This window comes from Polistes dominula, unplaced genomic scaffold, assembly GCF_049000335.1.
Source record: "Polistes dominula isolate Pdom_NZ unplaced genomic scaffold, Pdom_raw_medaka contig_79, whole genome shotgun sequence".
NCBI classification, from domain to species: Eukaryota; Metazoa; Arthropoda; class Insecta; order Hymenoptera; family Vespidae; genus Polistes; species Polistes dominula.
Window position 1 is genome coordinate 1,759,648 of NW_028300916.1, and position 17,589 is coordinate 1,777,236.

The 17,589-nt window shown below is 29.0% G+C and overlaps 3 protein-coding genes across 5 annotated transcripts; 1 reads left to right on the plus strand and 2 right to left on the minus strand.

The window, feature by feature from the left end:
• Window positions 1-158: 158 nt before the first annotated feature.
• MED26 (mediator complex subunit 26) lies at window positions 159-9,952 on the minus strand. Of its 3 annotated transcripts, none has more exons than XM_015336016.2 (4): window positions 8,328-9,952; window positions 6,748-6,822; window positions 6,393-6,668; window positions 159-6,256 (listed from the first exon to the last, which is right to left on the minus strand). In XM_015336016.2, the coding sequence occupies exons 2-4, from the start codon at window positions 6,811-6,813 to the stop codon at window positions 5,060-5,062; spliced, it is 1,539 nt and encodes a 512-aa protein (XP_015191502.1). In that variant the 5' UTR covers window positions 6,814-6,822; window positions 8,328-9,952; the 3' UTR covers window positions 159-5,059. The 3 variants fall into 3 exon arrangements, with proteins under 3 accessions (XP_015191502.1, XP_015191500.1, XP_015191501.1); XM_015336014.2 differs by having other exon boundaries at window positions 8,467-9,945; XM_015336015.2 differs by lacking the exon at window positions 8,328-9,952 and adding an exon at window positions 7,617-8,321.
• A 723-nt stretch (window positions 9,953-10,675) lies between these two features.
• Window positions 10,676-15,853, plus strand: Mfe2 (peroxisomal multifunctional enzyme type 2). The gene is given in 17 exon segments (XM_015335982.2): window positions 10,676-10,893; window positions 11,010-11,147; window positions 11,365-11,517; window positions 11,593-11,865; window positions 11,944-12,060; window positions 12,143-12,172; window positions 12,175-12,272; window positions 12,829-12,894; window positions 12,977-13,034; window positions 13,130-13,293; window positions 13,359-13,482; window positions 13,599-13,774; window positions 13,863-14,039; window positions 14,140-14,257; window positions 14,717-14,932; window positions 15,030-15,127; window positions 15,212-15,853. Coding segments are annotated over 17 exon segments (2,181 nt in total). The 5' UTR covers window positions 10,676-10,838; the 3' UTR covers window positions 15,332-15,853.
• On the minus strand, window positions 15,433-17,495 carry LOC107074492 (G/T mismatch-specific thymine DNA glycosylase). The gene is given in 2 exon segments (XM_015335983.2): window positions 15,433-17,139; window positions 17,142-17,495. Coding segments are annotated over 2 exon segments (1,200 nt in total). The 5' UTR covers window positions 17,218-17,495; the 3' UTR covers window positions 15,433-16,015.
• Between the last annotated feature and the right edge of the window lie 94 nt (window positions 17,496-17,589).

A 17,589-nucleotide genomic window follows, 5' to 3' on the forward strand; every position in this document is an offset into this window, starting at 1 on the left:
AAATTGATCTGCAATAATTGCTCTCATAATGTTATAGTTAACAACACACACACACACACACAGTATTATTATTTTATACGATTAAATTCACTTTTTGTATTCGAAATAACGCGCGTTAAAAGTAAAATGTAAGAAGCAAAAAAACTATCGAAAATGGATCAATATTACGGGAGAGCAAACATATTTGAATATTTATTATTAGCAATATAGTTTTGTGTTGCATTATGTACATATGTTATATTGATATTGGCATTTTTGTACATCGCAGAGCTGCTTTTTGTCAGAAAGCAAGATTCGTGATATTTTTGTTGTTCTAAAAAGGCAGGGACGAAAAACCGATATTACCTTCGATTGATTCCGAGAGAGAAAAAGAAAAATATTTTACATGTATACTTAACTATATTATACATATACTTACTATAAATATACACATAGAGACGTATATCACATATGCTGGTTAACATGTATTGATATTTTAGTTGTTGAAGGAAAATCAAATGAATTTATGTTAAACGTGCATATCAGTGTGCATATGTTTTTGAATACATTGTTAAACCGCATAAGTAATATCGTGTTCTCATCGTAATGGCCATATAATGTTTTCTCTGAACAATTATATAATAAGCATTTATATAACAAGCACAATGACATCGCAGGGAGAGAACATTAAAAACATATTATATTAAAACGCATACAGCAAACTTAATTTGCAATTTTGTACAATGCACAAACTCGTACTTTTCACAATTATAACGTAATCAAACATATTTTGTAATTATTTTTTCTTTCATATTTTCGAAACAATATTTTAGTAGCTTTCTTCCCACAAAATAACAACATAATTAAGAAACGCATTTAAGAAATTAGAAGAAATTGCATACTTATTTAATTTTCTGGTTCCTTGTTTCCATTCCATTCGTATAAATGAAAATGAACGCAACAGAGTACGTGTGAATAATAAAGAATTTGAATAAAGGTTGGAGGGGTTGTTGTTCGTTGCTGGGAGGATCCTGTAATTGTAATTTATTTTATTATTGAACGTCTTTGACAGAGCACGATCGGCTTAGTTTTTATTTATTTTTATTCCTTTTTCTGGACTTTTCATAACCGATTGTCATTCCGTGCTTTCATTGAACGACGATCATCATTCGAACGATCATTGATTAAATAAGTTTCGATATTTGTTTTAATTTTTTGTTCTTCTCTATTTCGTCCATCTAAATCGTCCATCATTTTCATACTTTTACGTCATACGATATTCCATCGTTTATCTATAACGTGTGGTCTCACTTTTTCACATCATACTTTATTTCACGTTTTAATGTGAATTAGTGTGATTAAATGCAGAGGCACAAAAGGCACGGGATTCATGTTTTAAGGATGTATGTAGTATCCTGCTTTAGTGGTACCAAAGCGTACCAAAAATTTGTTAGTTACATCCGTAAACGTTTTTAATTTCTTTCTCTTCTTCAATATCTCTTTCTTTCATAATTTTAATTTTCTCTCTCTCTCTCTCTCTTTCATTATTTTTTTTTCTTCTAAGGAAATATTATATGCACATACAAGCACTTCAAATGGAAAATAATTGTATATATGTAAATATTTATATATATATATATATGCATATCTCCATTTATACCACCACGCGCAACATACACGCGCAACAAGTTTTGGCGCGTAAGCGCTCGTAATTTTGAAACGTTCTCGAGAAAGAAGAAACAAAAATGATTGTAAAAAATTAGAACTTAAAAATAAGTAAGAAGCGAGTTAGGACGAGTTGCTTCAAATATTTTCGATACTTTCAAAATGATAATGTCAGACACACACTCGCAATGTTGTTGTTCTTATTGTGGGCTTTTTAAATTTTTCCTTCTTCTTATTTTCCTTTTCTTTAAAGTTTGTTTTCTAGAATGTATATATACATGCATTATTTTACTGTAAAACGATTGCAAAGAGTTTCACTTTTTGTCTACTGTCGGGAGAATGAACAATCTCATCTCTGTAAAACTGATATATAACAATTTGTATATTATGATTTATAATATAGGGGCACCTGTCAGTCTTGTAAATATTTACGTAAAAACAAGTTCGAAGTTGTTGGTTGTATGTTCTAATTGAATTGTATAATTATTTTTATATTTTGTCTCTCTATTTCTTCATTTTTTGTGTTACTTCTTTTTAATCCCCCTCATTAGAACATTAAAAAATTATTTTGGTACACGAGTGATATTTTGCAGTATGAATTAGAGATTAAAAATCGTTCATTTTGTTTGTTTAAATTATATAAGAATATATATTTTTACGAACAGAACAACTTTTATACAATCACAAACGAAGAAAAATTCGAGACTAAGAAATAATAAACCTATATTGAAATTAATTATATGTTAACAATGAATATTTAAATCGAGTTATATTATATATATATATATCGTTTCGATAATGTTTAAATATATATAGAATTATTTTGTATTATTATATTTATCATTTTGTTACAGAAAACTACAACCTGTATGACATCGTCTCATTATGTCTATAGTTTTTCTTTTTCAATTAATTAATGAAATAGGAAGTAATAAATATACTTCGATATTAATATTCATTCTCATAATCAGTCAAAACATGACATGTTGGGTATTTTTTCTTTTCTTTTTTTTTTTTTTTTTTTTTGACAATATGCATCATCATCATTATCATATGCATGTGTTTCTTGTACTAATGTAATATATTGAAAATTATTTTCCCTTTTAATTGTTGAATGGAAACTTTTTCTTTTTTTTTTTTTTTTTTTTTTTTCTTAAACGAAATTACACAGTTAAAGGTGAAGTGTGATTGTCATAAATTATAAACATATTAAAAGTGAGAGATTTTCATTTTTTTCTTCTTCTTTTTCTTTTAATTCACAAATATTTTCAATGCACATAATAATAATAATGCAATAAGGTAAAATTTTTTTCATTCCATTTTTCAAAATAACTAAAAAGTATGATATCTCACTTTGAATATTATTACACGCATTATTTTCTTTTTTTCTTTTTTTTTTTTTTGATATATTTCTGGTGCTGAACTACACAACTATAACGAATATTTACATTTTTCAAAACAGAAGAGTCATATTTTTTTTTTTCCCTGATTTTAATTATTAGCAATCCTTGCAAAAATTAACGTGCCTCATTCTCGTTCGAAAATTTTCTCTTTTGTATATTATTGCACCTATTAATTAATATTAGAAAGAAAATGTCCAAACTCTTGTTAATAAACTTAATTTTATATTGATTACACGCAATTCTGTATGTACGTATGTATGTATGTATGTATGTATGTATGTATTTATGTATGTATATATATTTATTTGGGTTTGTTTGTTTGTTTCTTTCCTTCTTCCTTTTTGATAGTTAATATTCTTTCTTTTCTGTATACGCAACACATATGGAAAAAAGTTCAGTTAGAAAAATTTACAAAGTACTTCAATTCATATGATTATTATAAGTATGTGCAACATAATATTATATTAGACAAATATTTTTTCACTTTTTTATTATGTTGTTTTTTTTTTTTTAATTTTAATTAAGGCCCCAGTTTATTTAGCTCGGCTATATCCTTTCCACGTATAAAATGAAGACAAAATTATTTTGCTTATTATATCCAACTATATTCTCCCGCTACACCATATAACATAGAAATATATTTGTTTTTTAGATAAATCAAGTTATTTAAGACAAATTAATTTTAAATACATCAAATACATTTTGTTTTACTTTTCTTGTCACTGTTACTTCGGACCATTGATTCTAAATAATTATTTGTCCTTAATTATAAACTCAGTATACCTTAGCAAAAAATGAAGAATACATAAGACAAATATTGTATTCTTATTAATTGTATTACCACTCGTACCTTAAAAATTGTTTTATTTCTTTAATCTCAATCATGTGATTTTGTAAATGATGATTTAATGAAAATTATTCACAAAATACTGTTCATCATGGATATAATACTCAAAATAATATTTCTTCTTATAGATAAGCTAAGGTATACTATTCAACTAGTATATGCCTCACTTTTATATTATTGAAATAAAATTATTATTATAATTTATAAAAGCGATCAACTTTGTATTGTCTGACACAAACTTAAATTGAAATTTGTTTTAAAAAGAATTATAATAATATCTACTGGAAACAAAAAGAAAGTATTGAAATTATCCCCCTCCTCTTGGCTCATTTGAAACATAAATATTAAAAATCCTTAGAATCAATATGTATATTTCATAACTAGTAACTTATATCACGTTAATTAAGGCAATATTACGAAAGACATTTACAAGCATACTTGAAATTAAATTTTTCCATTTACAGCAATTTGACAATGCCCCCGTTTTGTGTGTGGCTCTCATTTTATATTTTGTTATCCATTATTTTTTTTGTAGCTGTACCGTAGCAGTAATATAATGATAATGCTAATGATAACAATAGTAATAGTAGTAGTAATTGTAGTTACAGTAATAGTAGTAATAGTAATAGTTGTAATAGTAATAGTAATATTAATAGTAATGGTAATAATAATAATAAAGACAAAAAGTAATAATATAATAATAATTATAATAATAATAATAATAATATAATAATAAAAATAATAATAATAATAATAATAATAATGATCAAAATAATGATCATGATATTGACAATGACAACAGTGATGATAATTACAACAATGATGATGGTACTAGTCGTGAAATGAATTTAATAACAATAATGGTGAGTATGAAATTTGTTGAAATACTAAATATGATAATGACAATAACGAGGGCAATAGTCAATAGTTATATTGTTTTAGTGAAATTGTTAGATAAAATTTTGATAAGAGTATGATGATAAGAATAACAATGACAATGAAGATGGCAGTAACAGCAGCATTAATAGAAATAAACGGCAATTGTAAATTACAATAGAAATTGTTTTAATAAATTGATGGTAGATCGATCAATCAATTGAAATTTTTAGCAGGGTTTTTTTTCTCACAAATTGCAGTTTAATAATAGAATAGAATAATAAAATTACTAATCAATAATAGTATAAGGCAATATGTGGAGGATTTGGCCTTCAGAACTGGGCATAGCCAACATCTGGTGCCATTCACGAAATTCTGTACCAGATTGGTTTTGCTCACTGTTTAACGTATTTGAATCTGACACTTCTCTATCTGTATTTGACGTTATATTGTTACTAGTGAGAGATGATAATTTTGGTTGAAAGTTTCCATTCAGTCCTTCTATTTGCTGATTATGTAATCTATCAAGGTCCTCTTCAGTTATTTCTCGAGGTGGATACACTGTACTATTTTGATCTTCATCGGGTTCATTTTCACAATCACTCCAGTTTATCGAATTTAGATCTAATGGTGGTAACTTAGCCAATATCTCCTCAACCGATAATTCTTTTTGTGATCGTGGTGGTTGGTTTTGCGTACTTGAATTTTCGTCGTACACTGCACTTGTTTCTTGACACTTGGATGATAATTCACGACAGTTTTCTGTAGATTGTAACCGACTTTGTAAAGGAGTTTCAGAAACTGTACTTTTATGAGATGTATTGTTAGGAGTACTACGCAGGAACTTGGATACTTGTTCATTATTACTCCTCAAAACATCTTCCATACTTGGTGGTTCTACACTTTGACTAGGTAGAGCATTTGAATTAATGCTAGAATTTGAGCCACGCGCTTGTAAATCTGCCAGCAGTTCTTGCGTCGTTTTTAACTTAGGATTTCTCGAAATACTGGCTAGTTTTTCCTTAACACGATCCTCTACGTATGGCTGCTTCTTTACAGACTTACTGCCTTTTTTTCTTCCACGTTTTTTCGGGCCTGAATCGTCAGGATCAGTGGGAGATTCCACAAAATGATGGGAAATTCGTTCTTTCAATGTGGGGCTAGGCACTTGCGAATTTAAATTACCACTTATGTTTTCGCCATTCAAACGCTGTCTTTTGACTAATGGTTCACATTCTGTTATTGAGTTTGATTCGCGATCTTGATAATTACGTTGATCCTTACAACCATCTTTTCGAAGTCGTTTATTGGAACTGTGAGTCCGTGGCACTGCTTCCATCAAATGGTTCTGACTCGAAGAGCCATGAGTGTGAGGTACATCCGAAGTTATCCGGTGGTTGCTAGTAAGTGTAATTGACTGCTTGTTTGAAGATGTATTAGGAGACCGTGAATGATCACTATGCACTGATAGAACTGGGCTGATGACCTAGAAAAATTCATTTATGTCATGGCAAAAATAATACACAAAATTGAAGGACAATCAAATAATCTTATCTGTAAATAAATTCAATTCTTTTTTATAAAGGATATATAACAACAGGTAATACAAATGAAAAACTCACTTTTAAAGGAGTAACATCCCTTAAGAGAGGACTTTGCGGCTTTAAGGATCTTACAGCAGGACTTTGTGGTTTGAAACATCTTAAGGCTGGACTATGAGGTTTAGCTCCATTTAGGGCAGGCGGTGCTGTATCGGCAGGTGTTGGTTGTGGTGTAGAATGAGGCGATGGTAAAACCATATCCCTCCACCGTCGTACCAAGTCTTTGGCACGTTTGGCCAAGACTTCATTACTGGTCTTTCTTCGCAGCTCATTAATGTATTTACCAAGCCTTGTAATCTGTAACATTTCAAATTAATTAATATTTTGCAAAGGTTATACATTACATTACATATAGATTAAAAAGATATTCACATACCTCCAGTACTTCTTTGGTGATCGGCGTCTTTTCCAGGGCCGTAATGACTTCAACAACAGCTGCCATGTCAACGACCTACAAAATATATTAACAGTTTACAAAAATCACAGTTTACAAAAATCACAGTTTACAAAAATCACAGTTAACAAATCTAAGCATAAATATATAATTTTAAGTAATAGCATTATTTTGTATCAAAATGCAGAGTGAAACGTTGTTGTAAATACTAAAATATATTTATATTTAATATTAAAAATGATTCACACACACACACACACACACACACACATTGGAGTTCCCTAGTAAAACCTCTAAAAGAGATTCAATGTCTTTTTAATATTAAATACACATGTATTCAATATTTTTCAATATTTTGTACTACTAGGGTTGTTACAACTATTGACATATTTACATCACCTCTTCTTTGCAACAATTAATTATTGAAAAATTGAATGGATATATGTAACACTTAAAATAATAATATTAATAATATCATTTTTGGAAATATCAATAAAAATTGATAATAAATTAATAGTTTGAAGAAAGCTTATGATACTAGGATGCACGAACTAGATGTAATAAAAGTATGAGATCTGACAAACAGAGAACATCTGTCGTTATCTATCGAGATAAATCAACGAATATATCAAATGGAAGGGTTTGACACGTGTATGTAGGAATATGTTTATTAGATCGATCAGGTAAGACTTGCAAGAACATGAACAAAACGTAATCAGATCGAATCATTACGAGTTAAGGTATCAATATGTCAACGTTAAACGACAAAAGAAACCAATTGCATGAAACAAATAACTATTTTTTTTTATAAATACATAACATATGAACGTAATTTTCATTTCGAAACGAACCTAACTATCGTTGTTTAAATTTTCGTCTAACAGAATAGAGATACAGTGTAAGAAAAAAAAAGAAAAAAGGCGACTGAGAGAAAGAGAGAGAAAAAAAAGAGAGAGAGAGAGAAATAGATAGATAGAGAAAGAGAGAGAGAGAGAGAGAATTATATATATATATATTTTTTATATGCATATATATGTGTGTATATATATATATATATAGATTATAGATATATATATATGTATATTAGAATCATGTGCAATTGTGCAGGAACATCGTACGTCGGACGTAGGATATTCGTTAACCGTGTCGACGATGTAATAGCGATTAAAGGTAAATATGTATTAGGATGAGGATAAAGTAGGGAAGTTAGTTCAGACAGAAATGGGGAACTATAGGTGAAACGAACATCGTGCGTATCTCTTGGAGACGTGTTTTTATAGTACAGAGTACTACGAGATACTACATAGGTAGAATCAAAAATTGTATGCGTAGATGATTTAGCATGAAAGAGGAGAGAGAGAGAGGGAGAAAAGAGAGAGAAAGAGAGAGAAAAAGAGAGAGAGAGAGACGGAGAGAGGTTAAGCCTCCAGGTTGTCGAGAACGCGTTCACGGATGAATATGCAAGGGAACACACACAATCTTGAGACGGTAAAGGGGTAAGGGTATATGTTTCGTGGAGCGATATCCACACATAGGCGATACAAGTAAGATAGATCACTAACACGCGTAACCGCTTATACACTACACTCTAGACGGCTCTCGCGCACGCCACTGGTACAGGCACACGGCGCACGGGGGATCGAGAGTGGCCCGATAGCCGTTTGCGCGAGCGGACGGACGGCGCTTCGCGGATTCACTTACATTGTATTCCTTGTCAAGAGATTTTAACAATCTTTCGGTGAGATCCGTGCAATATCTCTGCATCGGTGGGGCACACTTTGGGCCCTCGCGGGTTAGTTTAGGTTAGCGTAAAATCTGCTCCACGCGTACGAGTGTCGCGAATACGAGAGCACAAGGAGTCTTGCAATGGCGACTACTGAACTGTGTTCTGTTCGCATGCCCTCCCTGCCTCCCAAGTGTGCCCTAGTCGAGGCCCCAGCATCGTCCCTAGCCCCACGCCGCCTCATATCGCCGGAGGAGCGCTACTAGTTCCTTCACGCGGTTGGACAAGCTCTCCTTACGGACCGCCCTTCGCCTCTCTCTCCTATCCCTACCTACGGTGCCCCCAAACGACTAGACCGATCGTGGTGCCCTCTTTCCTCTTTCTCTTTTATCTACTCTATCTATCTTTCTTTATCGTTCTCTCTCTCTCTCTCTCGTTCTTTGTTTCTCTCTCTTTCTCTCACTCTCTTTCCTCTCCCTCTTCTTTCTTCCACTTTCATGAATGCACACACAACGATGTCCATCGTTGCCGTTATTCCTCGTCGTAACTTTCTCATCTACATTGTAGACACCTTGAACAAGCCATCTCAGTTTTCTACCCGCTTTTCGCCGTTAATCCGTACGGTTCCGTTTATCTCATATTCATATTTTATACTTCAAAACGTACTTCGAACATATTTTCGAGAGAGGTGTCTGATCATTAAGGCAACTTTCAATCGTCTTCCTCCATTATTCTCGATGCTACCTGATTTTATGTGATGTAATAATTTCATCGATCTTTAAAGTTATAATCCTGTCTTTTGACAATAGTTCCGTCACGGTATATTAGCTTTTTGTTATTTTTGTTATTTTTGTTATTTCGTCTGTGCAACAATGACGCTTGTCGAATTTCGTGAACGAAACAAAAAATGTGTTTTTTTTCTTAAGACACGTCATTCACATTCATTCTTTCGCACTTCCTCAAATATTTCTGTCCTTTCGAAAGCTGTTGGTGTATAGTCAACGGTACTTCGCAGATTCTACAGTTCTTGAAATCTAGATTTTTCATTTTTTTTTTTTTATATTTCATTTCCTCGTACGTTGTTGAATAATGAAACAGTGTCATTTAATAAAGGAAAAAAAGGAACATACATATGCCTAAAAAATATATCATATACTGTTCGTTGTCAAAAAAAAAAACATATATATGATCGATTTTTTATTGTATATTAAGATTTTACTAATTACCCTATGTGCAATTGGGCGTGTAACGCACGATTAAATATGCAATTGTATTTGTGTTCCAATACGACAGGCAAGAAGAAACATGTCTATCATAAAGGAATAAAAAAATCTTATGAATATTCTTAAAAAACTATATGCGATATCTTTATTATTATTATTATTATTATTATTATTATTATTATTATTATTATTATTATTATTATTATTATTATTATTATTATTATTATTATTATTTAATTATTTTGTGTATTTATTTATTTATTTCAAATAAAGTATAGCATATGATTCGTTAAATTTATATTCTGATTATAATTCGTTTCGAAATAAGCTTTCGATATTTTTCTACTTTTCTCGAACGAATTAATATCAAACTACGATACTTTTATACGCAGCTTTTGATGTCCAATGTACATATATATATAACATAGTAAATGATACGCAACATTTTTATTGCATTGTTGTGAGGATGTGATTGGTTAAACGTTAAACGCTGTGATTGGTTGAAATTGAAATGCAGTTGATATGTAAAATGAATGGGTTATGAAATTAGATTGGGCATATCGTATTAACCAATCCTTGAGCAAGATTAATGTACTTATAAAAATAAAATTTATTAAAAATTTGTGTAAAATCATAAGTGAATATTATTGATTAATAATAAAATTGTATTAAACTATAGACATATGGTTTTATTATTTTTTTAAAAGCATTCTCGCTTGTGATTGGTCGATAATCCCATTGGCTTAATTTGGACAAGTCTACTTTTAAACAAAATAACTATTGTGTTTATTCCACATTATTTCCACATTTAAAAATTACTAATTGATAATAAATGTAAAATACAAATGCTTTTTAAATATTTATTTCTCATGTAATGATAATTATTTTAATTATTAAAGTGTATATACAATTTAAAGTTATATTATTATTTTTTATTATACAATTACTTAAACTGTCAAGTTGTTTTTAGAAAGCGAAAACTAACTAGATGGACTTTAACCTGATTATTATTTATGAGATGTTTATTGCGATATCATTTTATTAAATGCTGATTAACGAAGTTGGTTGACTCGAAACTTGTACGTTTTATTATTTTAGATCTATTCTCTTGAAGAACACTAATAAGAATGGCAGAACTACGTTTTGATAATCGTGTTGTTGTGGTGACAGGAGGAGGTGCAGGTATTTAAAATTTAAAATTAATTATAATTATGAGATCATAATTGTTTAAATAATTATTTGTATGAATTTTTTCGTTACTATATGAAACTATAAATAGTCTATTTTTATTCTAACAGGCTTAGGTCGTGCCTATGCATTGCTATTTGCTTCAAGAGGTGCTAGCGTTGTAGTAAATGATTTAGGAGGTGGACGACACGGCGATGGTAAAAGTAGTCAAGCTGCAGATAATGTTGTAGCTGAAATTAAACGAAATGGTATGGTTTCCTTTTTTGCTATTCAATAATTATTGTTTTTTATATATTCTAGCTTACGTAACTTAAAGCGAATGATAAAATAGCGATAGTTTTTATATCATAAAGTAAAGTAAATGAATAGATAAATACAATATTTATGATAACAAAAGTCATATATAAATATTTATGATATCTTATTGTTATGTTACAATTTTGTAAAAAAACTTTCTCTTTTTAGGAGGAAGAGCTGTGGCAGATTATAATTCAGTCGTGGATGGTGCTAAGATCATTAAAACTGCAATCGATACGTTTGGACGTGTTGATGTACTTGTTAACAATGCTGGTATCTTGAGAGATAGATCTTTTGCTAAAATGACAGACGACGATTGGGGTTTGTATACAATTATTTAATAATTATAAATTTATAAATATACGAAGATATTTTATTTCGATGAAATTTTTGTAGATTTGATACAAAGTGTACACGTTAAGGGTGCATTTAAAACAACTCAAGCAGCATGGCCATATTTCTGTAAACAAAATTATGGTAAAGTTATTTTCACCACAAGTAATAGCGGATTATGCGGAAATTTTGGTCAATCTAATTACAGTACGGCAAAAATGGGTTTGGTTGGTTTGACAAAAACTTTGGCCATTGAGGGTGCTAAAAAAAATATAAGCGTTAATGTAATTGTGCCAACTGCTGCATCCAGACTTACTGAAGATATTCTTCCTCCTGGTAAAGAGAAATTGTTGTTGTTGTTGTTTTAATCTTTATTTATAGAACAAAAAATGAATTATTTATCGTTATTTTTAGATCTATTCCAACAGTTAAAACCAGAATTAATAGCTCCAATAGTTTTTTGGTTGTGTCATGAGAAATGTAATGAAACTGGATCCATTATCGAATCAGCTATAGGTTTGGTAAGAAAATGTAAGAGTAAAAAATTAAGCTAAAGTATAATAATAATAATTATTTAAGAATGACATAGTTTAAATTTATTAATATTTTCTAGGTGATATCGTTCGTTCGCCGGGAAGCGTCGTGCGAAAAATTTAAATGATTTGGTTACACCTGAAAATGTACAAGAAAAATGGTCAGATGTCGTTGATATGACTTCTGCTAAACGTTCGAATAATATGGAGGTAAAATATTTAAAATAATTCATTGAATTAATATTTAATTCAATGAATTAAATAAGAATATATTTATTTCTCTATATATACAGAATATATTTATTTCTGTCCAAAGGTTAAAAAATTAATGCAAACGATAACACGTAGCTAAAATTAAATTTATAATACTTAGAAAAAAAAAAGAAACCATGAATTCTCGATTTTATAAATATGTTTCTTCTTTTGTCCATCATAGAAATGTTACAAGGTTACAGTTTTCTTAAATCTCTTTTATTTTCTCTTTAGAAATCCATAATATAAAGACCTTTTCTTTATTTTTTTTAAATACCCGGAAAGCCCTTTTCAACTTTCAACGCTTTGTTATTTTTTTCTTCAATTCTTTTCACTAGCTTAAACTTTCTAAATTTTTTTTTTTATATAGTCTATAGCCTTCCTCTTTGTATTCTTTATTCTTTTTTCTTCCGATATACCTGCATCTCATCCTTGTGTCCACATTTCTAAATAATTAATGTATAACTGTTAATATTATATCTTAAATTTTTATATCTTTTTAAATTATATGCAGGAAATAGTAGGAGATTTGATGAACGTTATCGACGAGTTACAATCTGGCGTTTCTACTAAAAAATCTGTAAGAAATAAATTGTATATTATTCATGAAATTATTCATCATTATTTATTTGATTAATAATTTTGATCATTTTTTCTATCAGGGTGATGCTATATACAATAATTATAATAGTCAAGATGCTATACTGTATGCACTTGGAGGTATGTTTATATAACAATTGCATTTAATTTGTATAAAAAATATGCAAATTTTAAACACGTAAATATATTTATAAAAATGATCATTTTAATTATAGTTGGAGCAACCGTTCAAAATCCATCCGATTTACGTTATTTATATGAAAATCATGAGAATTTTTCACTTTTACCAACTTACTATGTTATTTACGGTGCCGCCGGATGTATGACAAGTTCAATTTTAAATGACTCCATACCTCAGATACAGATAAATCCAACAAATGTATGATAATATAAATCATTCTTTTATTTATACGAATTATTCTTAATTTAATTTAATATTTTTAGGCATTACACGGAGAACAATATTTAGAAGTTTTCAAAAAATTACCTACAGAAGCAAAAGTAAAGACAGTCTATAAAGTTGTAGATGTTGTTGACAAAGGAAAAGGAGCAGTTATCATAGTTCAACGTATGTTTATAATTAAATATACATTTAAACATGAATATATATAAATTATATATTTAGATTTGAATAATAAATTATTCAATGATAGTATTTAATAAAAAATAAATATTTTTTTACAGATGACACCTTTGATGCTGTTAGTAAAGAACAATTAACTACTGGACAGATATCAATTTATATAGTAGGTGCAGGTGGTTTTCAAGGCAAACGTACATCTCCACATATTGTACCAACTATTGATCCACCCAATCGCAAACCAGATGCATTTGTTACTCAAAAAACTTCTGAAGATCAAGTATACTAATTCTATACATTTTATATATATTTTTTTAAAATTATTATTCAAATATGTTTAATAATTAAATAATAAATACATTTCTTAGGCAGCGTTATATAGACTGAGTGGAGATGCAAATCCTTTGCATATTGATCCAAATATTTCTGTAATGGCTGGATATAAAAAACCGATTTTACACGGATTATGTTCTCTTGGATTTTCTGCAAGACATGTTTTAAATACTTATGCTGATGGTGATCCAAGTTTATTTAAAGCAATCAAAGTTAGTTTTTAATTCTCTACTTCTTTAATTTTTAATTAAATCATTTGTATTTTTCATTAAGACATATTGTTTTAATAAATTATATTTTTTTCTTTTTTAGGTAAGATTTTCTAAACCAGTATATCCAGGAGAAACGTTGCGTACCGATATGTGGCAACAGGGCAATAGAATACATTTCCAAACATCTGTTGTAGAAACGAATACTGCAGTTATTACTGGTAAGTATAAAAAATTTCTAATGAAATTCGTAGAGAAAGTTTGTCTATGTCTCTAATATGAAATATCGAAATATTAGGAGTTTTATACCTGCGTAGCTATAGGGAGTCAAAAATGTTTACAATGCTAAAGAATTTTAATGTCATTTTCACTTGGGTTAATGTCTTTTACAAAATCTCGGAATTCTTTTGAAAAATCCAGCTATTGTATTATGTTTTCACTTTTATGGTGAACATCTGTTTTTTCTTTTTATAACAAAAGATTCAACCTTAGTCATTTCTTAAGATTTTACTTTGAGTTATTTATTCTAAAGTTTTATTCTTAAAAAATACATGTTTTCTTCAAAAGAAAATTTTTGTGCCTAACACCAGGAGTACTGAAAGTTCTTTTTATTTGAAATGAATCAGTGTTTAAGAATGCACATTAAATTTCTCTTTTCAAGGATATCATTCTTTTTCTAGGTTCTTACATTGATTTATTCGATGTAAAATCAAAACTACCGCCTCCAACAAATTTAACTCCAACGACAATTAATTCTAATAACAATGATTTACAAAGTAATGCTATTTTTGGTGCAATGAGGGACTACGTTAAAGCTAATCTTGAACAAGTGAAGAAAATTAATGCAATCTTTTTTTACAATATTACTGTAAAAGGAAATCCGGCAGCTGAATGGAGTATGTTAAATACACAATATAAATTTATAAAAATGAATAATTTCAATTTATTATATTATTTATATATTGTATTATACGATGCATTTTCTTTTAATAGCTTTAGATTTAAAGAAAGGTGATGTGTATAAAGGAAAACCTACATCAGGAAAAGTTGATACCACTTTAACTATAGAAGATAGTGATATGATGGGCATAGTAAGTTCTTTTTTTTATTTACTATGTATTCGATAATATATTGATAATAATAATAATAATAATTAATATTATTATTTTTTACAGGCAACCGGAAAAATAAATCCTCAACAAGCATTTATGGTAGGAAAACTTAAAATAAGCGGTAATATTATGTTGACTCAAAAACTTAAAACTCTTATGGAAACATACAAAGCTAAATTATAATCTCAATTTGTAATTGAGCTTATGAATAATTTATTAGTTTCATTATTTTGGGATTTGTGGTAGACATGACCGATGTAGCATTTACGTTAAGGTTTAATTCGTTTCTTTTTTCTTTAATTTCGTTGCATATTAAATGATGACAAGGATTACCGTTTTTCTCATTGCATATAATTTTAATTATTTATACAAATTTTAAATCAAGTCATTAAATATCAAATGAAAAGTTTAAAAAAGAAATTGTTAGAAATCTCAATTAGTTTTGTACGTACATTACATCCTTATTTTTGCTACATATTTAGAAAGTATAAGAAACTTTCTAATGGTCATGCTTAAAAAGGGTCATTATTGTTTTATATCAAATTTTTAACGCGTTGTTTATAATTTATATAATGTTTATAAAATTTGGGGGAAATGAAAAGGATGAAATTATGTTCTTATTTAAAAACTTATTTTGAAGGGGAAAATTATGTATTTTTTTAATATGTTTATAAAAATAAAAAATATATATATATTAGAAAATAATTCTCATGCTATACATTATTTTAGGTGTAAAGAAACTTATGAACTAAATGAATGAAAATAGAAAGTTAATTAATATACAAATATAGAAAATGATAGAGTAGATCTAATAAATATGATTTATAAATCTAAAGTATATAAATATTATTTATTAGTTGATAGTTTTTATTCTTTTTCCATAGTTTCTTCGCCATCAGTAGTCTTTTCTTTAAGTCTTTGTTTTATTAATTTTACAAAATCTACAGATTCATTTACTTTGAAAGTTCTTTTTAGATTTGTAGGAAAAAGTCTTTTATTTCTCTTATATATATCCTTTCTGTTATATTTAATATTACTTTTTATATTTACAGATTTAGACTCAGTACTATCTTGCAATCTATCTTCAACATTTCCATTTAACAATTTGTTATTTATAGGTGCAGATTTAAGATTTTCTTCCAAAGAAGAGACACATGTTTCTGATATCTCTTTTTTGTCATTCTTGTCATCATTATCCTGCTCCTGCTTGAATTTTTTAACAATAAATTCAGTACTGCATACTATAGCAACATTTTCATCTGAATTATCCAAAAATATTGTATCTTTATTAGCTATTCTGCCACCGTTTACATAAGCTGATATATTTTTACGTCTCCACATTTTAGAAGTGTTCGGTATAGATTGATTGCATTTTCTTTCCAAGAAAAATTCTTTTAAATCTACCTCCTTAATTTCACCCTTTAAAAATTGTAAATATTTCTTTAATGCAGTGTAAAAATGTAATTTGTCTGTCATTCGAGGAAAGTTAGCACAACGAGCACTGCTAGAAGGTACAACCCAAACAGCGGTATTTTCTATGTGTTCTGGTTGTAATCCATAATGAAAGGATGATTTACTGGTTTTATTCGCATAAACTTCATAAATACATTTTCCATTAAAGATAGCAATCTTTGGTTTAAATAACTTTATTTTTTCTTCGATAATTTTAGCACCTTCTTTAATTTCTGTTTTCTTTAAATCCGCAGAAGAACTGGTCGTTCTACTAACTATATTTGTTAAACCTATTCCGTATTGCAATAACTTATGATCCTCATCAAAATTCATGCATCTTGGCGTTAAGCCTGATTCATATAAAAGTTTATAAAAATGATTACCTGGACCTGCATAATATCTACCACGGTGTGCTGACATCAAACCTGGATTTATACCGATGAATACCATGTCAAGATTTTCTTCGAGGTAATCGGGTAGAGTATTCTTTAGTATTTCTTCCACAGTAAGTCCATTGAATCTGTTAACACTTTTTTTGGTTTCTCAATTGCACTGGATGTCGTTCTTTTTCTTAATTTATTGAATGCAAGGGATGACATGATTCTCCAAAAAATCATCACTTAAATGTTATGACATGCATATATACATACACTTTTGTTTTGACATAATAAGGATTTTTTACTTTCATTCAATATTTCTTTATTACTGTCAGATAAAAATATCATGTCTTTATGAAGTAAGATAGTCTTCTTTTTAATTATACAATAGTATAATAATCATTTATTATTATGGAATAATAAAATTTCGTGTAAACAAAAAATAAATCAGCTGTTTTCATTCATTGTTATTTGCAATCCTTCTATATTCACAGGTTATGGCTCCCACTACATCCACGCATGCGTACATCACGCATAAGCACATTTACGCATGCGCAAATTCGCGATAAACACAATAGCGCATGCGTACATTCACGTATAAGTACATTTACG

What these genes read in the sequence shown, in the direction of transcription:
- MED26 (XM_015336014.2), bottom strand. Translation starts at nt 8,529, where the DNA reads ATGCAGAGATATTGCACGGATCTCACCGAAAGATTGTTAAAATCTCTT. An exon ending in TCACCAAAGAAGTACTGGAG is followed by an intron (nt 6,669 to 6,747) that starts GTATGTGAATAT and finishes GAAATGTTACAG; the next exon opens with ATTACAAGGCTTGGTAAATA. An exon ending in GGGATGTTACTCCTTTAAAA is followed by an intron (nt 6,257 to 6,392) that starts GTGAGTTTTTCA and finishes GAATTTTTCTAG; the next exon opens with GTCATCAGCCCAGTTCTATC.